Consider the following 25,637-nt stretch of genomic DNA (forward strand, 5'->3'; position numbering starts at 1 on the left):
TCTCTGGACTTTTCTCATAAAGTCAAAACTTCAAACAATTTTATACAAGGTTGACTAAGTTAATGATGTCAGGCTGAAAAAAATTCATGACAGACAGAGGGCTGACAGGGGAGGGGGTCCACATTTCCTAAAACCCTCTTTTTCCTCTTTTGTTTTGTAATCTTTTCTAATCTCCGTTTATTTTCCTTATTTTTACCAGATCCTATTTTTTTTACTCCTATGTCAAACACCCCACTTTTAACCCCTATAACATCCCTTATACCTTTATATCGCCTATAGCCAAGAGCTTCACAAATCTAACATAACTTCTTGGTTCTCATTTGTTAAAAACGTATAAGAAGTTTTTGAAATTAAACAAGAAATAAAACATTTCGGACAATATAAATTTTTGAACATATCTAGCAAATTAGTTCACACTAAATATATTAGCAATTGGTATGCTAGCCAAAATAAAGCTTCAGATGGAAAACTGTTTAATTGTGTGAAATTTAAGCAGAATTTTGGTTATGCAAATTATCTTTCTTTAATTAAGAACTTTGATTTTTTGAAGATCTATATGCAAATTACGTATTTCTGCTCATAAGCTTCAAATTAAAGTTGGTCGTTTTTCAAATATTCCATGAAATGAAAGAATTTGCAAAAAATGCTCCTCTGGCTGTGTTGAAGATGAAATCCATTTTTTAACTAACTGTGAAAATTTTAAATCAGATAGAGATGCTCTCTTTGGCTTTGTTTGCCAAAGAATTCCAAATTTTTCTATATTTCATAATCAGCATAAATTTATTTATTTATTAAACTGTGAAGACAATCAGGTCCTTAATGCTGTTGGTAAATTTATTAAAGTGAATATGAGTTAGTAATTGTATTGTAACTGTATGTAAAAAAATGTTTGTATCTATGTATCTATGCAAATCAATATTCTTTTTCCTTATTCATGTATGCTCTGTATGCCCCTTGTGGGCCCTTAATTGGAAATAAAATATGTTCTGTTCTATTCTATATCCCTCATCCCCTTTTACCTCCTATATTTCACATCATAATAGCGTCAACACCTCTCTCTAGACGAGGTATTTAAAAATTTTTTTGCTGAGCATCCTCGTCGGGTATTTGATTATGTGATTACTTGGCAGTTTTTGTAGTGATTCTTTGATTACCAGACCAAATATTCCATGATTATTTGATAATCTAGAACTGTAGTTTTAGCTCACCTGGTCCGTCGTCGTAAACATTTTACATATTTTGAACTTCTTCTAAAGAACTTCTGAACGGAATGGAACCAAATGTGGCATGAATGTTCCTTGTGAGGATCCGCTGAAATGTTGCTGATTTTCTGTCCAAGATGGCCATCGGGATTATTGAATTACAGGGCCAATATTAAATTAAATTTGGCCTTAACCATTATTTAAGTATCTGTTATGATTTTTATCTTTTTATATATGATTTCAAAAACCCAAGTAGAGTCAGGTGAGCGACACAGGCTCTTAAGAGCATCTAGTTAATTATAAGATCATTTATCTTGTTACAAACATATGCCTGATTATGCGATGTTATTGGCAAACAATTTGTGATTATGTGACTGTTACTTGGACATGAGGGGCCTCTTTGCCTTTATGATTCAGATATCTGTTTTTAATCGATTTATTCTAGGATATCTAGCATTTGTCACGTTTGCAACATTACTGAATTATCCTTATTCCATCTTTTACTTTATGCAGTCCTTTATTTTCGGTAATCCTTTACCACGCAGGTAAAAAAAAACTGCCAACCTTTTCAATAACAATACCAACGCTTCCCTGTCAGGGCCGTAACTAGGGTTCGAATTCAGGGGAGGCAGGGCTTTGGGGCCCCCATTGAGGCCCCAAGATAGGGGGGGGGGGGGTTGGTTTGCGTAGCCACCCGTCGATTTTTTTTGTCCTCGGTAAAATGACTAAAAATGACCCGTTTTCCTTCGATTTCCTTACTAATGGACTCATCAGTATTGCTTGGACCTGGAAGCAATTTTATACAAAAACGAACTGAGATTGTTGTTCGGGGTGAGCCAAGGCTCCGTCTTGAAGCCAAGGCCATACTTTGATCTTTAATTATTACTGAGACTACTATAACAGTAGTAGTCTCAGATTATTAACATTAAATACATTGTGACCGCCGATTTTTCTCTCTCAATAAAATGGCTAAAAATTACCCGTTTTCCTTCGATTTCCATACTTTAAGACTCATCAATAATGCTTGAACCTGGAAGCAATTTGTTTTGCAAACAATTTTTATCTTTTAATATTTAAAGATATTTTTGTTAGAAATCAAACTGGTAAGTTAAAAAAAAACCCATATCATTGAAAGCAAGATAATAGAACGAAAGATATTTTTTTTTATCGAGGACCTTGAATTTCAATATTGTTGAAAGCTGAACAGACATGTATAGAACTACAACGATTGGGAGTGTTAACAACTAAGGCATTGACCATAATGTTCTCGTACAATCGGGAGACGTACACGTTAAAAACATTATATACAACAGCTGATTTAGCCGGTAACGAATTTCCAATATCATAAAAGATTCACAATACAAAGGGAACTTCCTTTGCTTAATTGAGCCCCTAAATAAATGTGATTTATTTAGTTAAGTTTTATTTAAAATTGTCGAAAGCAAGAATAACAGATGGATGGCCACACCAAAAAAAAAACTAAAACAAATACTGAAATGGTTCACTTCGGATAAAAAATCCGGAAAAGTGTGTAGTTTATAATACAAATTCAAGTTCTTCGTGTACATATAGGTAGTTACGGCCCTGCCTGTTCAGCCTGAATTTCTTTCTCAAATGTCTTTCAGCACGCCACGCCATATACTGGTCCTTAATTGCATTTAATCCAAGCTTTGGCTTTAATAATGAGGGCTTCTGACCTTCTTTTACGGTACTCACTGGATGTCAAGCTGGAAAAAAAGAGAAGCGAAAGATACCAGAGCAACAGTCAAATCATAAATCGAAAATAAACTGACAACGCCATGGCGAAAAAAGAAAAAGACAAACAGACAAATAATAGTTCACAAGACAAAACATAGAACACTAAAGACTAAGCAACAAGAAACCCACCAAAAACTGGGGTGATCTCAATTGCTCCGGAAGGGTAAGAATATCATGCTCCACATGTGGCACCCGTCGTGTTGCTTATGTTTACCAATCAGATTTCGTCATTCTGTATTTTGTATCAAGTGTCATCAAATGTTTACGATTTTAGTAGACTATATACGACTTCTGCAGGACATGAGGACGGTATATTAAGCATGTCTTTCAAGTTTGTCTAAAACCTTAGCAGTTGTTGTAAATAGTTTCAATGCATTGGGAAATTTTCAGATACCAATGAACCTGACATATTTTATATCCTTTTTTATAGATTGTGTAGGACTTTTAGACTAACATGTAATTGTTTTTCATCAGTGAACTTAATCAGACAATCATTACAGATTTTCTCCACTCAGTTAGACCGGAATATGAACACGTAGGGAGAAAAGGGAGATGTAACCGACATCAGTTGCCCAACTCATAGTTTGAAACAAGACCAAGATGTTTCTCTACTTTTGTACATGAAAAGGAGAAAAGATGAGATATAATAAATAGGTGGGGAACGTGACCATGGGACACAGATGATGATAAAAGTGGTCGTCTTTTGTCACCTTTTTTTAATTTTAGAGTTCGGTGCTCATGACATAAAGTTAATGGTATCTATCAAAATTGTTCACAATTTGTTAATAATCTGGACAGTTATGAGCTAAATATAGTCTTATCATAAGGACATTATGGTGACCTCTGGAGGTCTTTAGATTAATTATATCTTCGTGTCTCCGTCTCTTTGATACAATTCCCAAATCTCCTTTAACTCACATTTGAAAGATCATTTGTTCTGTTTTTCAACTTTAATAGTGATCCAGTTCCTTGTTCTATATCAGACCAGTAGTTCAGAAGAAATTTTGATTGGATGCAAGGCAAAATTGAAGAATTAACTATTTCAATACTGTCGGAATTTGACATTTCCAGGATAATTCTTATTTGGTTCTTGTTGACCAAAAGTTTCTCTGAAGACAATCAAAGGTGAAATCTACTGATGAAGTTTATAAACAACAAATTGGAAGTTTGATTCGGCAATATTGTGCTATGTCATGACAGTCATTTTAGGTAAAGATTGCATGAAATGCAATCAAAACCTTATGAGACCTGAGACTACTATAACACAGTAGTAGACTAGTCTCAGATGAGACTAACTTGATTTTTAATTGTTTCAAGGCTTACCACTACCTTTTTTGATACACAAAATATTGTGCATTGACATAACATTCTATACACCCTATCCATAAATTTATCGATGTAATATATGCACAAAAAGATGTAACACTTGTCGAGAAAATTACATCATTTTTGTAAGGTGCAGGAATCTACCATCTGTTCCAAATATATAAATTTTGCCATTGTTTACCTCATCTTTAATAAAAATTGGAGTTATCTTTCTTTTGTCTAGAATAGCTGTTACATCAACTACAACCAATGCAATATTTAATTTAATATGATAAATTGAAGCCATCTTTACCATTTAGTGCTTTCAAGTACTTTTGATTTTATTGGTGATGGAAGCTGGAGGGCCAGATCAAACTAGTTTAACCACGACCTTGGGTAGAAAAAAAATCAGATAGTTGTTCTCAACATATTTCATATACACTTTTTGCACCACCTTCTAATCACGATTGTGAGCACTTAAATGATGTGTGGTATAGCTTTCAATTTGCTTTGTGTATTAAAACAAAACATTACAACGTAATAGTCAGGCCTTTTAAAGGCAGACAATACTGTATAGAATTTTCTCACTGTTGAGGGTCCTACAATGACTTACAATTGCTTACTACCGCTTCATTTTAACACTGGTGGATAGTTGTCTCATTCACAATCATACCATCTCCTCCCTTTCTTATAATGAGAAAAGTTACCACATCTTCTTTTTATATGCTGACCCTTTTATTTAAGGAAGAACAGAGATTACTACACAATGCACTACTTTCTGCAACTTGCGTTATTCTTATAAAATGGTTGTTTATTCCAAATATATGTACAACCATCATTATGGAGACTATGTTTGATCATATATTTTTAACAAGTTGATAGGATCCAAAGAGTTTAAGCCTCAGTGCACTTGTTTGCCGGTACTTAGTAAGTGGCAGATCCAGGGGGTTGGGTTTTGGAACCCCCTTCCTCTTCTAGACTATCAATGCTTTTGAATGAAGACATATGATTGGAACCTAACTTTTTTAAATGGCTGGATTCTACCCTGTTAGTACTTACAACGCACATGTAGATATGATATAAGAATATAGCTAATCAGCCAACGGTTGAAAATTTTTCCCCCCATTGCAATATGTGCAAACTTTAATAAAATTGAGAATGGAAATGGGGAATGTGCCAAAGAGACAACAACCCGACCATAGAGCAGACAACAGCAGAAGGTCACAAACAGGTCTTCAATGCAACAAGAAATTCTCGCACCCGGAAGAGTCCTTCAGCTGGCCTCTAAACAAATATATACTAGTTCAGTGATAATGAACACCTTACCTACATTAATTTCAATCATACTGTTCCTATCTATAACCATAATAAAATCTTTATTGATCTGTGATTGGGTACTGCATACATAAGTGAAAAATTAAAAGACTGAACAAAATAATAATTTATTCAAAAATATCTCTCTATCATTTAACATCATAACAATAGCATTCTTACAATAAATACCGAAAGCCTGTGTCACTTAAAGTGATATACAGGACACATCAATGCTTTTATCCACAACATTTAACATTTGCAAACAAAGAATTATTAATCTAAAGATTAGGAAATAATCAGGAAAATGTCAACACTCAAGTGAAAAGACTTCAAATTTTCATTTCACACATTTTTAACTCTTCACTAGCTAAATGTTAAGATTCTCTCCTCTTGAAGGGTAGATGATTGGATTGTAACTCTTGGCTATCGAGAAAGATTTTTTTAAGATGTCAGGGTTAAAAAGAAACAAGAACAAATTAATAATGGTGGCAGTTTATTCTTGGGCTCTACCTGAGTAGTACCATCAGTAGCACAGCTAGTCATAAAAGTTAGTTGCTGCTTCCAATCACAAATAAAGACCTCTATATGAGTTTCATTGAGATGTTGATGACACTAACATACAACACTGAATGATTGTGTTAATGTATCATTGGTCGAGTATTCAGAACGGTTAGTCAGGTTTCATTTGTGATGTCTCATACAATCCTCCCTCTGGCTACGGACAATAATAGAGTAATACGATACAATATCCCATTTTACATTTGAATGGAGCCTAAATCAAAACTTAATTTTTTTCTAGAACTAAATTTCTGTTAAAATATGTTGCCAGAACATTTCCCACGAATTTTCATTCATTTTAAATCATTATATTTATTCATTCTCTCATTTCTCAAAATCAAGCCTCAACCAGGTGCTCCGCAGGGCGCAGCTTTATACGACCGCAGAGGTCGAACCCTGAACAGTTGGGGCAAGTATGGACAAAACATTCAAGCATGATACAGCTCTGAATTTGGATTGTGATCAAATTTTTGACATTACATGGGTTTTTTTTACACAAAACAAATGCCAAGATTTTACAAATCAATTAAAGATTTCTTCTTCAAACTTTTTAAATCTAAAATTAAATAGTTGACACAGCATAGGTTTCTGACACAGAATGAATGTGGTCTAATGAACTTAAAAGGTTTTTTTTGCCTTTGAGCAAATCACTATGCTGTTGAATATTAATCCTCTCAAAAAAATGTTTGAAGAAATTTTCTTTTTATTTATGAAATCTGAAATGAGAAAAATTTACCCCCCCCCCCTCCCATTTTTTTTCACATCCCCGTTTCCCTTTTTCAAAACTGATATCAATTCAAATTTCTAATGGAGTTTGCAACAATAACTGCTTGTTATCACTGAATGGTAAAGATTCTTTAAATTTATCAGTTGGTAGTAAAAAGTGTATATACATTGTATATTGTATATAACAAAGATTTAAGTTGATTCTGGACAAAGAAAGATAACTCCAATTAAAAAAAATTCTTGCTATTGCACAATATTGTGCAATAGGATATTTCTTGCTTACTATTCTGGACAAAGAAAGATAACTCTAATTAAAAAAAAATTTGCTATTTCACAATATTGTGCAATTAGATATTTTTTGCCATTGCACAATACTGTGCAATTGAAAAGACTTGCTATTGCACAATACTTAATATAATAATTTTAGATCCTGATTTGGACCAACTTGAAAACTGGGCCCATAATCAAAAATCTAAGTACATGTTTAGATTCAGCATATCAAAGAGGCCCAAGAATTCAATTTTTGTTAAAATCAAACTTAGTTTAATTTTGGACCCTTTGGACTTTAATGTAGAATTTGAAATTTGAAAACAGGACCAACAAGAATGTGTCCTCAGTACACGAATGCCCCACTCGCACTATCATTTTCTATGTTCAGTGGACCGTGAAATTGGGGTAAAATCTCTAATTTGGCATTAAAATTAGAAAGATCATATCATAGGGAACATGTGTACCAAGTTTGAAGTCGATTGGACTTCAACTTCATCAAAAACTACCTCGACCAAAAACTTTAACCTGAAGCGGGACAGACGGACGAACGAACGGACGGACGAACGGACGCACAGACCAGAAAACATAATGCCCCTCTACTATCGTAGGTGGGGCATAAAAATGAAGAATCTACATACACAGTTAGATTTGGCATATCAAAGAACCCCAAGGATTCAATTTTTGATGAAATCAAACAAAGTTTAATTTTGGACCCTTTGGACCTTAATGTAGACCAATTTGAAAACTGGACCAAAAAACTTCAATAATCAAGAATCTAAGTACATTTTTAGATTCAACATATCAAAGAACCCAACCGATTCATTTTTTGTCAAAATCAAACTGTTTAATTTTGGACCCTTTGGACCTTAATGTAGACCAATTTGAAAACGGGACCAAAAGTTGAGAATCTACATATACAGTTAGATTCGGCATATCAAAGAACCCCAATTATTCAATTTTGATGAAATCAAACAAAGTTTAATTTTGGACCCTTTGGGCCCCTTTTTCCTAAACTGTTGGGACCAAAACTCCCAAAATCAATACCAACCTTCCTTTTATGGTCATAAGCCTTGTGTTTAAATTTCATAGATTTGTATTTACTTATACTAACATTATAGTGTGAAAACCAAGAAAAATGCTTATTTGGGTCCCTTTTTGGCCCCTAATTCCTAAACTGTTGGGTTCTTAACTCCCAAAATCATTACCAACCTTCCTTTTGTGGTCATAAACATTGTGTTTAAATTTCATAGATTTCTATTTACTTAACCTAAGGTTATTGTGCAAAAACCAAGAAAAATGCTTATTTGGGCCCTTTATTGGCCCCTTATTCCTAAACTATTGAAACCAAAACTCCCAAAATCAATCCCAATCTTTCTTTTGTGGTCATAAACCTTGTGTCAAAATTTCATAGATTTCTATTAACTTAAACTAAAGTTATGGTGCGAAAACCAAGAAAATGCTTATTTGGGCCCTTTTTGGCCCCTTATTCCTAAAATGTTGGGACCAAAACTCCCAAAATCAATACCAACCTTCCTTTTATGGTCATAAACCTTGTGTTAAAATTTCATAGATTTCTATTCACTTTTACTAAAGTTAGAGTGCGAAAACTAAAAGTATTCGGACGCCGGACGACGACGACGCCGACGCCGACGCCAACGTGATAGCAATATACGACGAAAATTTTTTCAAAATTTGCGGTCGTATAAAAATGTGTTAACATACATGACCCACACTGCAATAATATTGGAATGATAGACTGTTTCTTTCAAACTACATACACACAAGACTTACACTCTTAAAATCTCATAAACTAACTGTATATACAATGAAATTTGTTTACTCATCATGATAAGTAGTTGCTGAAAATGTATACAGTGAGTGATATACTAAGACATATCTCTTACTCATTACTCATAAGAGATTCAATATATTAAAATCATTGACACTTTGGAGCTTTTTCACATACAATCACAATTAGTTGTTTCTATCAATGGGGAATTTGACTATCAATGTATAATATGAGCCTAGTATACATTGTTAGTCAACCTTAATCATGACCTAGTATATATTGTTATATCAATGTTCAATATCATGAGCCTATTATAAAATGTTAGTCAACCTTCCCATTAACAGAAACAAGTGCCTTTGAATTAAATCTTATGGCTAAATTAATCATACTTTGTAACTTGAAAGTGATTTTCCCAGAAGATATTTTAAAACTACGTGCTTGTATTAATATACAAGTTGTTCTTCCTCAATATGAATATTACAAATGTTATTTCCCAGAGCCCTCCCAATTGTCATTCAAGTTAAAAATTAATTTACCTAAATACAATCACCATATATCACTGGATATCACATAGTTTGCGTTATTTTCTTGATTGACTACAGTGTCAAAATCATAAATTCATTTGCACCATTAACGATGTATATATTAAATTCTTTGAAATTTTTACAATAATAAATCTCTTAAAATAACATTAGTATATATATATGGTTATTCACAACTAACAAAAAAGCACTTTAAACCAAGAAAATTGTAGCTTCTAACAATTAAACTGTTAAAACCATGATTTTCAAACTCTTAAACAATAAATAGAAGTCTACTAGAGAGAACAAACAACGGACTAATTGATAAATACCTCTGAATTGTTAAAATAAAAAAAGAACCTATAGATGGAACCATATTTAATGTTCATGTTCCATTTATCCATTCATAGACGAAATAATTCATCTTCTACTGGATAAATGAAACTGAAATAGTTACAAATAATGTATAAAATCAAACAAATTTTAAAACTAATAAACTGAAACATATTCCATACAATAACCTTGAAATGTTTATAATGCTTATGTATACATACATCTCATTGGATTTCTGAATGTTTACTAAATGCAGTACATATATTCTGAATCAATTCAAAGCTCTCTGAGAAAGTATACCAATTGATTGCTTCATATCAGGTCATTAATATACACCAATCATCAAGTAATTGAAAACTGTATATATCTGAATTCCTTTAACCTCACCTATATGCTATTTGCCTGAACAGCAATCAGAACTCGACTCATAACATGACATAAATGAAAATTTAAAAAAAAATAAGCGTAAAAATATTGGCTGTTTTGGACGTTTACATGAAGCAGTATTGAAAGACTTTGATGATTTTCTGCTGGTCTGATTGAACATTTATGGTCACAGAAAAACTGGCTCAAGTGGTCCAAATTAAATGTCAATTAAATATCCTAGGTTCAGCTTGTGTTATAATTCTCCAGGATCATGTTTGGATTTTTCTGTTGGTTCTGCAAATATAAAATGATTCTTTAGCTATGGTTGTGAATAAATGGCATTCAAATGGATGAAACATTTAATTAAGACCTCCTCATTAACAAAACAACATTGATGTGCAGAAAGCGTGGTCTTATAAGATCAAATGGTGATAAGTTTTTTCACAATCAAAGTAAAAGACCAAGAAAAGGTGCTAATGATCTTACTTTTCGCTATTAATTACTTGACAAATTAAGAAATTACTAACTATATATATTTGACAGAGTAGGCTTATTGGGTGCCATTTTTGTTTATAAAACCCAAGTCCCATAACTTTTTGGTCTGAGAAAAAAACCTTCATGAAACACAAGTGGATTTCCCCCATTATCCCTTGCATTGACATGTTAAATACATGCAGCCATTCTCAAGGAGATAAGATTACGAGAGACTATTCACATATAGCAATAATGAAGTTGGTTAGTTGAATTATCTCCCTTTCACATGAAGGACCAGGATTATATTAATTTTTTTACAATCTAAAGTTAGGCTCTACAGCTGTGTAAAACTTCATCAATACCCATTCAGCCATCTAGGAATTGGGCTATCAAGGTTCATAAAGAAACCATTTTAAAAACTAGGGTGTAGACACTGTAGAGGGGGTAAATTAAAGTAATCCAGATGTGCACTTTTTCAGCATAGGACTATTACTCATTATTGGCTTTCAAATAAAAACAGTTGAAAGAACAAACCAGTAGTTAATATTGACGAGCACTAGAAACATAAAAAGTCTGGCAGACCAGATAACAATGACTGACAAAACTACACTTTAACGTACCTAGATATATATAAACTGTCCAACAAGGTATAAAAGCAGATAAAATATAAATTGGTTTGCAACTGTTTTTACATTCCACCAAACAACTACATGGCGACAGACATTTCTAATTCACACATTAAAACACCTTCATCTACTATAAGCAATGTTTAAAAAAAACAAATTACTAGGGTCAGGTATCTGCATGCCCCTTTTGGGTTAATATTCAATGGACCCTTCTAGCATAACTGGATTAGAACTACAAATTACCTGTTAAAGTCTCTAAAATGATAGATTTTCTTTTAAAAGGAGCTACAAAGGAAACAGAAATCTTCAAAAAAGATTCTAGCCTTACACAAAAGACATCAAATTTATTATAAAATGCCACACATTCAAGACCAGAGATACAAAATACATCCCAATGCTTGTCTATTCATATAAACTTATATAGGTACCAGGCTTTAAATGTGTATGTAGATGTAAATTTCTTCTACTAGACTCATCAGTGACACTCGAATCAAAAAAGTTAAAAAATATGAATAAAGTAGAAGTTGAAGACCGTTGAAGGGCCATAATTCCATATTATCAAAGTATATGACGCCAAATTACAAACCAAGCCCACCTATGCACTTCCTCCTTCAAACCCTTGCACCTTTACCATTAAGAATTTTGATTTGTCATTCCAAAAACAAACTGTTACCTGGTAGAATTTTTGTGTAGGAAAATATAAAGAAAGATTGTAAGACAAAAAGATCAGAAGACCAAGATTTAATCAACAGACACCGAAACTTAGATACATTGAAGACAAAGTACACACAAACAGTAAAGCAAAAATTAAAGATTATGAGATTATATTTACCTTCTTTATCTTTTTCTGATTTTTCTATATTTTCTGCAAAGACAAAAAATATAATTTACACACAAATGCTTCTCACAAAATGTTAAAAAAAGAATATTCTCTGTGATTATTCATAAATATTATTTTATTTTATATAATCAAGGCTGTGATAAAAATAATATAATAATATAATTTAGAATCCCTTGGATTCTAATATCTCCCATAAATATTTTTTACACTTTTTTCAAAGCAATAAAGCTAGTTTTTAAAGTCAAGCACTCACAATAATTTTACCATGCTTTTCAATAGCTTTACTCATATTAATTTTTGAAATATCAGATGTATTATAAGACTTAGAAGACAAATTAAGTCTGCATTTAAATTTCTAAAATGAGTGAACATAAAGGCAGATTATATTAAAAGTTAGAATGACAACAAGTAAATATTATTTCTCAGAGTTGGATACAAACCTTCTTTAGATTCTGTTTTTGTTTCTTCCTCTTTTGTATCTGTTTTTGTTTCTTCCTCTTTTGTATCTGTTGGTTTATCTATAGGTTCTTCTACTTCTATTTTTGTCTCTTTTTCCTTCTCTGCTTTATCCGTTTTATTTGTATCAGATTTTGTTGTATTTCCATCTGTTTTTGTTGTATTTGATTTTGGTTTTGGTTTAGGTTTGGGTTTAAAATTTTTAGCTTTATTAATTAGATATTTGACCTCTCTATCTAATGCCTGTAATTTTAATGCTATATCTTCCACTAATAATTTAGGTTTTTCTGAATCAGGTGTTTTCTTCTGTTCTTCAATCATATCATCTCTCCATTTCTACAAAATAATACAAAAGATTACGATCCAACTGCAATTTGTACATGCCTGAGCATAGACCCGAGGTATCATTTCTGTTCAGATAATCCCCTCAACTTTACAAACAAATCAAAGCAGAAATAAGTTATAAAGGATTTTTTAAGCACTTATTAAACTAAGTCCCAAATTAAAATGCATGTTATAGTTATTCAGAGAAAACAAGTGAAACTTTGAGCTACTGCTCACATTTGATACCCCTGCCCAAATATGAACAATTTTAATAGTGTAAAAATATGCAGGTGTTCTGTAAACTGCAAGTTGTTGAGTGATGAATCTGAAAACGTATCACGTTATAGCTGACTTGTATAAAGCCTGAAACCAAAATTTCTGAAATCCCTATGATAAGTTCCTAAGAAAGTGTGTAAAACAATTTCATGGAATGGGTGGATGGACAGACAGTATCAAAAGTTATAAAATATGATAAAAATTCCTGAGAAGATAAAATTGGAAAGAGTCTAATTACCTTTGTATCTGTTATCAGTTTTTCTAAAGTTGTAATTTCTACTTCAGTAAATATTCTATCTTCTTCAACAACAGTAAAGTTTTTAACTGACTTCAGGAAATATTTTGTATGATTCAACATATCTTTCAAAGCCTTGAGAGCCTTTGGTCTTTCTTCAAATTCATACACACGAGCCTTCAAATCCTTTATTTCTTTTTTTAAGGATTTCAACTTGTCTTGGTAAACCTGGAAAAATATATCAGAAATTTCATATATCAAAGAGTATTTAAAAAAAAAAGAAATAAGAAACTACTTTTGACCCCTTAAAGATCTAAATGACAAAAAACTAATCTTGATGTGTCAGGTATCAAAACCAATATTTCTGACATACATTAAATCAATTACATCTTTCTTGACATAGACTTTTATATATAAGACTTGAATATCTCCTGTAAGACTTTGTAAAATCAATCAGAGTTCAACTCATTACAAATTAAAGTAGTATGCATCACCAACAATCTTACTCATTTTCATATTCATGTATTCATTGCTTACAAAGTTTTAAGTCAAAGTTGACCATAAATCAATTTTTACCTCAGCCTTAGCATCTTCCTCCTGATCGTACATCCAGTCTGATGCCTCAGACAGAAGTTTAGTAAGCTTTTCTCTCTCAGCTTCTGTTGAACATTTTTCATACATTTCTTGTGTTAACTTGTCGTTCATATCAAATATAAATGCCTCCAAATCATTCTTTGACTTCTCTAAAAGTTTCTTTGCTTTGTCTTTATCAGTTAATTCTGCTAATCTGTATAAATATTTGATATTTTACTCAGTTCATGTATCCAGATAAAAAATGAAAAAACATTGCAATAAAAAAGTTAACTATACTTTTACAACCATAAAGGTTTGGGCTGCTCATATCAAGTCCCTCTGTGCTCTCCAATGATCTATATCTTCAATAATTTTTCAATTTTTTTTTTAATGCTTTCAAGCATTTGACAAGTTTTTAAATTAATTTGTTTTTATCCACATTACTGATGATTCTAAAACCCAAGATAACCAAGAACGTATGACAACTTAACAATCTCTTTGATCCATCTTTACTTACTTTTTCCTCATGACTTTCAATGAGTCTTTGTTGACTTCTGGGATATCAAAAGATTCTGTCTGTGTGTCTATTTTCTCCCTGACAACTGTTATATTGGGCTTTTTATCCTATAAATATGCAAAAGAAAATTAAGATTAATAGTTCATTCCACATTTGGAAGTAATACAAAATTTTAGTTGTCTTTTTTTATAAAAGGCTCGTCTGAAAGAAAGTGATGAATGTCAAACAGCAACCTTATATTGATTGATTATTTTTTGTTTGTCTAATGCCATTTTTAACATTTATTCATTGGTGGCCAGTTTTTATGGGTGTATTAAGCAATCTTTAACCCTAGAGTGTCAGTTAATATAAATAAGTTATGCATCAGGTAAAGTTGACTTAGACGTGTTTGGCTATTTTTAATGATCTTTTTGATTGTTGATTGATCACCAACTGTTTTGGATCTTAGACATCATAAGCTTTCAAGAATCGGCATTTAGCATTTCAAATGGAGGTAAATCCAGAAAAGAACTGTGAATGCATGAAGTTTATGAAATTTTATTTCATGGTTTTTTTTATAGAAAGTGCAAGTTGGTGCCTCTCCCTTTCTTAAGCTAACCTGGTTTTGCTTTTATCTCAATCATTTCTCACCTTTAAATCAGCTTCAGTTTTATTGAGAGAATCAGTTCCATTAAGTTTATTAGTGGCATCATCAGTCTTGTTTTCACTTTTTTCTTCTTCCTTCCCTTTCTCTGTCTTTTCTTTCTTTGTTTCGTCTGTTTTCTCTTCTGTCTTGTCTGATTTTTTATTACTTTTGTCTTCCTCATCTGCTGGTACCTACAATAACCAAAGACATATATCAAAATAAAGTTTTAAAAAACATACCACTAAAATAAGATATTTTTTAAAATACATGTATAAAAATAAAGTTCTAAAATAAAAAAAGTAAAGACATCTGATCCATTATTTACCATTATTTAAACCAAACATGCACAACTGAAAATTTGTGGGTTGTTTATTCACAAAATTTTACTTACAATCTTAGATTGAAATCATGGCTCGGCTACTTTTCACCACTTTATTTTTTAGTTAAAAACTTTTTGATTTAATTTTTGTTTGGTTTAAAAGAATTTGTGGATTTTATATATATATCAGGGGTCTTATTGGGGGGTTCTGATCACGGATCCCGCTGACTGTTTTGTCAGATTCACATATCCCGCTGACTGTTTTGTCAGATTCACATATCCCTTGTACAATATGTACGTAAGCAATTCTCATGTTTTTGTAATTTCCCATGTACGGCTAGACTTCATTTCCCTTTTTCACTGCACAATAATTTAACTTTCACATGTCACGCTTACAAAAAATGTGCAATCCCGCGTCACCCTTAGACCCCAATGAGCCCCACTATATCTGAACTACAGGTTTTCATTTTCCAATAGATGAAAGATATTTTCACACTTTGGGGAAAAGGAACACTCCATTAGGATGAAAGTCAAATCATATTCTATTCAATGGGATAAATTGTTTAATGTGTTCGAGGAAAGCATTTTGACAAAACATTGTTTGTCCTTATTTTATAAACCAGTTTTCACTTAAATTTTTAAATTTATCAGCAATTTTGCCATAAATAGATATTTGAAATCAAAATCTTCAACTCTGTACTGCACTTCATTGATTCAATAATATATGAATGTCCTAGTCAGTGAGTCTATTTATAACACAGTTTTTGAACACTTAATCATTAGTTTTACTTAACTTTTCCTTTCATGAACAAGAAATGTTGAAAACAAATTCTAACATAGTGGTGCATGCTAATAACACATTAAAACAGAAACAACAGAAACATAACATTACAGTGTTCCAGCTAGCATGAAATGGAGGGGCGCCGCGCCCCGCCCCCGAAATTTTGCGCCCCACTGCCTTTTTTAAGTGCCCCTGCGCCCCTCTGTGCCCTTTTGAAAAAAAGTTTAAAAAACAATATTTTTTCCTCATATCGTCGCCATTTTGTTGAGTTCTTTATACACACACTTCATTAAGACAACAGATTAAAATTGTTGACACTTGTTACCTGATTATAATCACCTTTTTGATTAGAGTCAATTACTTAATCAGGTGAAATTTACGACCCTGTCTAATCCCTTTACCCTGAAGCACCAAACATCGAAGTTAAATGAATTGATTATTTTAACACCTGACGATGCAAAATATAATTTATAAAGTAAATGTGAACGATGTTCATTTCTATTGTATTTGTTATTTATTATGTCATTTAAAAAGAATCATTCCAATAGGTCAACACACAAAATGCATGAAACATGATGTAACTTTGACCTCCGTAGCAGAGTTCAAAAAATTTATGGGTCACTGAATATTCACAATTCAGATCGTTTTTGTTTTGATGTTTTTATTTTTTAAACTGTTCTTTCAAACTAGTTTTAATCCAGAAGAAAGTAAAAACATTGCTTGATTGTACCTTAAGTTGAATATCTATATCCAAATTAAATTAATTAAAACTGTAATCCATGATCACAAATTGAATGCTTTGTTTACAATTGTTGAAAGCCATGTGCTTTTTGGCGGGAAAATTCGGGAAACCCCTTATTAACAGGAAACAGTTACATTTCATTGTTATTTATAGACAGTAGGAATTTCATTTTGGAAATCATTTTGATTACAACTGCTAAGATTCATTCATGAAAAATTATAATAATTTCTTGGGGTGAAACTGATAATACTTTTTTTATTAAAATAATTTACATCTAGGGGTATGGAAAGGGGGGCTGTTTTTTTTGTTTTTTTTCAATAATATTACAAATATATATAAAGTTTACCAGTCATGGTTAAATGGATTTTAATTCTGAAAAACTCATGTTTATTTAATTCCTTTATTATTTCCATCATAATAAGAAACAAGCTACATGTATAAGGTATTTCAAACATATATTTTTGGCTTTTATATAAGAACATTCAAGACTATTAGTATGTATGTGCCTGCAGTAAAAACAAACCTGGTAAGGCCTAAAAAAATTCTACAGGGCCCTTGAAAAAACTTTTGGATCCAGGCTGGCCTTCAGAGAAAATGTTAAGTATTGTTCCTGACTGTATTGCAGATTTATGTGAAGTTTTTAAACTGACATGCACAATTCATTTCACAAGTGTAATAAAAATAATTCTACAAAACAACGCAGCGCATCGCGTTGCAAATTCATCTTAGACCCACCATGCATCAAGAAATATGTCTTTATGTGGTAATATTAAGTATTTGATTTTTTTCAGTGAGAACGCGCTAAAGTGCCCTTTTTAAAAACGCGCCCCTCTATTTTCAAATCCTAGCTGGAACACTGCATTACAATAATTGAATTCACAGCTCTACAAAAACTGAGGTTCTAAAATGTATTATCATCTTTGAGGATAAGAGAATGGGAACACAAACAGAACAAACTTATCACCTTCAACTTCCACCCACATTTAAAGATTGTTGCATTCTGGGTTAGCATATTAAATATAAAGCATTTCAAGTGAGAAGAGTTAACATTAATTCAGAAAATATGAGGGAAATAAAACATCTTTTGAAACATAAATACTGATAACGATCACTTATTTTCAATATCTGGCAATTCAGATAAAATGTTCATCCTTTTTAGGTTACATTATTTGATCAAATATAATTAAAAAGTTAATGCAACAAACTTAAATTCTAACTATTGATTTAAATAATGCCTTATGATTGAGAACCTCAGGTTTCTCTTTTTTGTCTTTATCTCCATTTTCTGTTTGTTTTTTCTCTTCCTGTTTTTCCTGGTTGGATGCAGTTTGATCTGGTTTTGCTTCCTCACTTTCAGCCTCTTTCTCAGAATTTTCACCCTTCATGTGAAAGTGAACATGCAATAAGTGTTAATCCAAATCACCCAAAATGTGTCAGTAGTAAATAATAAATATAAAATAAATCAGGAAGCTTTGAATACTAAATCATGCCAACGAGTAAATAATAAAAAATAAAGAACAGATTTTGAAAACATCAAACAATATACTGTAAATTCAGAAATTATTGCGTGCATTTATTTCTGCGATTTTAAGTTTTGCAATATTGAGAAAATCCTGTTTGTTTCATACAAAAAGAATTCAAAATCCGAGTTTAAATTTTTGCGATTATAACCTTGTTGTAATTTTTGCAATAATAAAAACATCGCAATAATTTCTGTATTTACCATAACTACCACTAGAGACAACACACTGGTTCTTTAACTCAATTTATTTTATTGATAGAATAAGGAAACAATTTTTTTTCTCTGGAATGCTTGCAATAAAATTGGAAAAGATAAGAAAATAACAAGTACACAAAAGAAAACAGAACAAGAGGCTCCTTAGAGTCTGAATCCCTCACATGACAATATACTAAAATGGGCAAAAAACATGATTTATAGATATAAATCAAGAGAATGATGGAATATTTTAGTATATTGTCAAAATGTAGTTTATATCATGCATTTGTTCTATTTTCAGCAAAAGATGCCCTGTTGGTTGAAACAAAAACAAACACTTTATAATAGATATCATTGATTTCAAGAAGATTTTAAAAGAACGGATGCCAATTGTCAACAAGCTCATGAGATAAAAAAGCAAAGAAAACAAATCCACAGTCAGTATTACCTCAACTGGTTTTTCTCCTGCATCTTCTATTGTCTCTCCTTCCTCTTTTTTACCACCAAAAAGTCCGCCCAGAGTATTTCCTAATTCTAAAAATAGATCAATGACATATTTGGATATGCAACTACAAAAAGCCTCCTACTTCTATGTTTTCAGGAATGTTATTACAATTCTATTTAGTTTCCTCTAGAAAAATAAAATTACTAATGCATCATAATGAAATATGGTAACTTTTAAACTAGCTTTAAAATAAATCAAATTTTTACAATAACTGGGACATCACGTTTGATTCCTAGGCACAATCGGTCTTATTTCAGCATTCAACTTGTATAAAGCTAAGGTTTAATACCTATTTCTACATAATCCATAAACTAATGTAAGACAGGAAAAAAAAGAAGATTTTTAGAGAACTAGCAGCTAAATCTGCTTAAATAGTAATATATAGCATTGTTCAATAACTGTTGATAAAGTTACTACACAACTCTGATGTGTGAAGATAGATTATAAAACTTACTTGACCAGGTGGATTCTTCTTTTGCTTCTTCCTTTTCAAACACAACTTCTACCTACAAAGCATTGTTTTTGATTATTTGATTAGGTACATCGTTGAACATACAAATAAATTAAAATTAAAGTAATTCATGGGCAAACACTTATCTCATTTAATTCAGGAAGTAATTTCACGTATTTGAACCAATTATATGTCCCAACTTCTGGCATGAATTTGACAGTTTGAAAAATAAATTAACCCTGACTCTAAACCCATAGAATAAAGACTATCTCAATAATAAATGAGTTTTGTTTACAATATCTTATTCTACCTGATCTAAGTGAAGTATTCCACTTTCGTCCAGTCTGAAGTGTGCTTTGACTCCTTTACTATCACCAGCTTCCTTGTGTTTAGTGAAGGCATCTTCTACTCCTGATAGCTTAAACTTAGCTAGGGACAGATCTTGGAACGAACTGGAAAAGAATGTCATGGCAATGTAAACTTAGCTAGGGACAGATCTTGGATCGAACTGGAAAAGAATGTCATGGCAATGTAACATTATTCAATAATATCCAATATTCAACTAGTCATTTGTTGGTTTCAAGAATTCCTGTAGTAGGGAAATACAAAACATACTTATGCTACAATAAATTTATAAGAAATTGCTTACTTTCATTTTATAGATTTTAGTTAATTTTCATTTTGTTCATTTATACGAAAGAACAATACTTTTATGATATGTCAAACAGACATTAAATTAGAATAAAATTCATTATGCAATCTAAAACTTCAAATTCTTGCTCAATATCAGATATATCAAAGGGGTTTGTTTGGTTCTTTGTGGTGAATGTCTCCATCAACAATGCCATCAACTCAAAAATGAAATGCAAAAGTCAAGTTTGATAAAACGTAACTTACCTTTTGTCAAAGTCTGATAGAAAATCAAGATCACCATAACTGACATTGAAATCAAAGTCTTTCAAATGTTTGCTGAAGGTCATGACCTTTTTCTGTGGATAAGGGTTCATTCTATTAAACAATGTCCTCTTAACTACCCTTTTACTATCACTGCCATCTTCTGCAAGCCTGTGCTTCTCAAACTCAACCTATGAATAACATTTAACATTCATATTAATTTTTTACATTTCATAATGATAGAGAAAAATGTAATATATAGATACCTTAATTTCTGTTGTACATGGAAAAGGTATCATTTAATTTTTTTTTACAAATTTAATTGTTAGAAGTTGCATTCAATTTTCAACCGCCATAAATACATAATCAAGCAAATTCATCTACAAACAAGTAAGAACTAGATGCGACATTATAACATAAATACTTTTAGCATTATTCTTAAACATATACACTTTTTTATATATCACATGAAAAGTTAGGACATCACATTACTATTTGTCTGATATAAGAGAAAATAAAGTAATTACAATTTCACACTTTCACATGATTTTTAGCATGTGCTTGCAAACAACAAATTTACCTGTTACCTGTAAATGTCTTGATGTAAATTACCATTAAAGAAAAGAAAAGAAAATTATGGTTGCAAAAATATCTCCAGAAGCTCTATTTTGTCACCAGAGGAAATAATCGCAAATTGCAACATAAGCGCAGCCCAGCGCTGTCCTTGAATTGCAGATGATTAAGACAGATGCCAAATGATGAAAAAAGCTGGTCCAATCAATATCAGATTGAACATAATTCCCTTATTGACCTACCATTTTTTGGGCATCGTTTAGTTTGCAATCATTTGATAATAAATTGGCTTGCTTTGACAACTCAATTGCTAGTATTAAAACATGTGCATTTAGCCTTTTCATTTATTGCCAGTTTTATCGCATTAGCGTCAGCCTATCACGCAAACAATTGCATCATATTTAAATGTTGATTTCAAGTCATTTTAAATACCAAAATACCCTGACATAAACCAGCACCAGCTGCGCAGATTTTACAAAAATTAAACAGGACAAGAACTAATTAAATAATGTAAGTTCAAAACCATAATTCCATCAAAAGTTTTTAAACCCAAACTCCATCTGTAAGTTATAATCAAACATTACTGTACCAAAGCCCAGCTGCATAACTTGGGACAATACAAACAAATCAGTCTCGATAATACAATTTTTGTTTTATTTAATCATTAATGAAAGTGAAACAATGAAATAATAATATCCTTTCAGCAGCCAGTTTAGTTCAATTTTGCAAAATAAGTCAAGAAACATAGCTGATGAAATAATGATTAACTTGCAAGTGAATAATTAGACATCTTTGAATTCTTATTCAAGTGACCCTCAATTTAACCCATTAGCTAGAAATTGTATTCTGCATGTTCAGCTATTAAAAGGAAGAGAATGTCAACATTGGTAGTGAAACAAGGGCAAACTATTTGGTTGACTGATTCAATCTACAAAAAAAAACAATCTTAAAACGTTAAAAGAATTTTTACCCTATTTTTTAACCTACAGTATGAAATCAATCAGTCCTAAAAGAAAATCCAATTGCACATGGTTGCAACTTCTATAAATTTATATCTATATTTATGATAATATCAGGTTATGTGACTGTAGGTAAACTCTGGAGGCCTTCTATGGTTAGTTAGATGATGTCTATGACAAAAATACACACGAAATGCGGATATATATTATATACTCCACTCTATGTTGTAATTTAGATAAACATTTTAGTAAGTTATAAATCAAATATGACAATTTGACAGCCAATGCTATTCCTGGTCACATAGTGGCAGGGGCATCAAAAATAAAGAAATCAGTCTGTTGAAACCATTGTTGGTCAAACCGTCATGAATTAACACTAAAAATATAGTTATCAGTGTTCTGATCAATTTAAAATGTTACTTTAAATGACAATACATCTGTAACATATTTTTTTATTTTCGGTATAACCAAAATCTGAAAGAGCAAATACTCAGGGTTTCCGCTGGCGGTCGCCATTTTCGCAATTTGCGAAAAAATAATAATTGTGGCGATAAAAATTCGTCATTTGCGAAAGAATTTGGCGAAAGAAATATATATAACGATTTATTTTCCTCCATCTTGTTTATTCACTTTTTTCAAGTTTCTCGGACTTTACCAGATCAGACAATACTCGGAATTCACCTTGACCTCATTAAGATTTGGACAGAAAATCAATAATCAGCTGATTGCATTTTATAACTATCGACAACAAAGGACTAATTAATAAAGGTGTTGATTGAATTGTTTGACAAAATGATATTGTTAAATGGCTTCCGCTAAATGTCACATACAGAATTTATTTACCATTTTGCGACGCACGTGTTTGAAGCAAACTTTTGACGTCTCCTCTCCTTTTAAAGATAATTTAGAAAAGAAAGATGTTGTGACGAAAAATGTTCAAAAGCAAGAAAAATCTCCGATTTAAAACTTTAATTATCCTTTGACTAAAATATAGGTTATTGATTAGGGAGACTACTTTAAAGTCGTTTGAGTGACACACGTGTTTCAAGCATAGTTGTACGTCTCAACTTATTCATTTACGATCATCAAGAAAAGAAAACTTTCGTTATGAAGAAATATATCCAAAAGGTTGGGAACAACGCCTCGAAGGAGAGTAACCCTTCAATATAATGACTACACATGAAATGAGGGATCAATTTCATGTGATGAAAGCTTTTTTTTTTGTTGTAAAAACCACTTCTTAGTTTCTTAGTACAAAAGGGCACATCAGTATTTTCCTTTTAAAGAAACTTTCCCTACGAACTATACTGGTATTTTATGATCAAAAACATGTCCATTAATTTTGTTTTATTCCAGGACTTATATCTTCTTTATTATAAAAAGTATAGTGGCACCCTCATTAAGTGGGGGTGGGTAGAAAAAAAAGATAAATTTTAAACGAAAAATATATTTATGTTATTTGGCGAAAAAAATAATAAAGTGGCGAAAAATATATTGTTTTGGCGAAAGAGGTGGCGAAAAAAATAATTGACCCAGGGGAAACCCTGCAAATACTAAATACTGATTGCTGATGAAATTTAATTTTACAGATAATTCCTTGAAAGAAATAATACAATCTAGTCTATCAGGTATAATTCAAATAAAATTAACATTGAACAGTGGCTGAGATATAAATTTAAAAATTTTAAAAACTTACAGTTATAGGGTAAATACTAGCTTCCTTAACACCAAATGTTTTAACTTTGAATCCTTTTCCCAGATAGGCAGCTTGGTAAACTGCTCCCATTGCAGCAGCTTCATCTGTGTTAATACTCTTTCCAAGTTCTGTTCTGTAAACACAAAATATGTCTTTTGTTACTAAAACTATGTTTCTTAGGCTGTCTCAAGTTTCTCAGTGCAAATCGTCTTCAAGGAAATCATAAAAGATTTTAACAAGAATTTGTGTCCATAGAACATGGATGCGCCACTCGCACTATCTTTTTCTATGTTCAGTGGAGCGTAAAATTTTGGTACAAACTCTAATTAGAACAAGAATGTGTCCAAAGTACACGGATGCCCCACTGGCACTATCATTTTCCATGTTCCATGGACCGTGAAATTGGGTCAAAAGTCTAATTTGGCTTTAAAATTAGAAAGATCATATCATAAGCAGCAAGTGTACTAAGTTTCAAGTTGATTGGACTTCAGCTTCATCAAAAACTACCTTGACCAAAAACTTGAACCTGAAACTCCCATTTTCATTTTCTATGTTCAGTTGACCTTGAAATTGGGGTCAAAAGTCTAATTTGGCTTTAAAATTAGAAAGATCATATCATAAGCACAAAGTGTACTAAGTTTCTAGTTGATTGGACTTCAGCTTCATCAAAAACTACCTTGACCAAAAACTTTAACTTGCGGACGAATGAACGAACGGATGGACGGACGAACGAACGAAAGGGAGCCACAGACCAGAAAACATAATGCCCTTCTACTATCGTAGTTGTAGCATAAAAGACAATCATATCATAGGGTACATGTGCATTGAGATTCAAGTTAATTGGACCTCAACTTCATCAAAAACTACCTTGACCAAAAATTTTAACCTGAAGCGGGACCAACGGACGCATGAACGCAAATAGAAACCAGAAAACATAATGCCCCTCTACTATCGTAGGTGGGGCATAAAAATTGGGATTGGTGTGTGCATGGATGAAGTTTGGGTACAATAAAGGACAGTTCCATTGTACTGATGTCTAATTAAGATAATCTGATAGTAATGATATCAATATAAGTACATTTGTACTCACCTTCCAAGATATTTTTTGAGTATTTCTTGTACTTTAGGAATTCTGGTTCCACCTCCCATTAATATTACATCTTTGATCTCTCCCTAAAATAAAAACAATGAACTTTTACAAGGAGTTATCTACACATTAAACAAATGATCTACTCATAAATGAACCAGTTTTAACTGGTTATCAATGGAATATTACAACAAAACTACTAAACTTAAAACTTCATAATTTTTCTTTCGTACAGAGAATTAGAATTGTTTTTTTATTTTATTTGCATTTGTGTATCAAGATGTGCAATGATCAGGAATTAATGTTAAATTCTTGACACTAAAAGCACTTCTGAATTACTGTTCCAGAATAAAATTACAATGTAGTAATTGAAAATACTATCATCGAACTCAACTTCTGGATAAGTGATGGATTGATTGTGAGTGTTTCCCATGCATTAGAATTTAGAACCTCAGTTTTGACAGGCTACTTTAGTCGTTATACAGTAAGGGAACAATATACACCACTCTGCCACAGACGTCCCCTCTGGATAATTCAAATCATATTCTTGACATTACTTATAATAATGTTTGATAGCTCATAACAGCAAGGAGCAAGTGTATAAAAAACACCATACATGTATATCTAATCTAGTTGATAATCTTTTCCTTTTTTGGTGTAAACCACTTCTTAGTTTTAAATGAAGGATGAATTCCATAAGTTTAAGGTCAAGAAGGGCACAATGTTTTGTCGTGAAAATATGTTAATATCAGAAGGTTCCATCCTTCTAATTTTTATTTTGGTATGTACAGTCAGTGCTACCTTTTTATCTTTTAATTCAATTT

The 25,637-nt window shown here is 31.8% G+C and overlaps 1 protein-coding gene across 4 annotated transcripts in view; it reads right to left on the minus strand.

Moving 5' to 3' along the window:
• Positions 1-9,645: 9,645 nt before the first annotated feature.
• The window catches only part of LOC139525370 (hypoxia up-regulated protein 1-like), a 28,768-nt gene continuing 12,776 nt past the window's right edge, over positions 9,646-25,637 (minus strand). Inside the window, exons 13-26 of one of the 4 annotated variants that reach the window (XM_071320635.1) lie at positions 24,817-24,899; positions 23,727-23,859; positions 20,502-20,689; positions 19,915-20,056; positions 19,608-19,659; positions 19,097-19,182; positions 18,182-18,310; positions 15,095-15,280; positions 14,465-14,571; positions 13,951-14,161; positions 13,378-13,602; positions 12,524-12,875; positions 12,075-12,107; positions 9,922-10,436 (exon numbers count right to left, since the gene is read on the minus strand). In XM_071320635.1, coding sequence (XP_071176736.1) covers positions 10,396-10,436; positions 12,075-12,107; positions 12,524-12,875; positions 13,378-13,602; positions 13,951-14,161; positions 14,465-14,571; positions 15,095-15,280; positions 18,182-18,310; positions 19,097-19,182; positions 19,608-19,659; positions 19,915-20,056; positions 20,502-20,689; positions 23,727-23,859; positions 24,817-24,899 — 1,968 coding nt within the window. In that variant the 3' untranslated portion in view covers positions 9,922-10,395. Of the gene's footprint in view, positions 10,437-11,459; positions 11,528-12,074; positions 12,108-12,523; positions 12,876-13,377; positions 13,603-13,950; positions 14,162-14,464; positions 14,572-15,094; positions 15,281-18,181; positions 18,311-19,096; positions 19,183-19,607; positions 19,660-19,914; positions 20,057-20,501; positions 20,690-23,726; positions 23,860-24,816; positions 24,900-25,637 lie in introns of those variants that run through there. The other 3 variants (XM_071320634.1, XM_071320637.1, XM_071320636.1) reach the window with 3 other exon arrangements.

Source organism: Mytilus edulis, chromosome 5 (genome assembly GCF_963676685.1).
Source record: "Mytilus edulis chromosome 5, xbMytEdul2.2, whole genome shotgun sequence".
Lineage (NCBI taxonomy): Eukaryota > Metazoa > Mollusca > Bivalvia > Mytilida > Mytilidae > Mytilus > Mytilus edulis.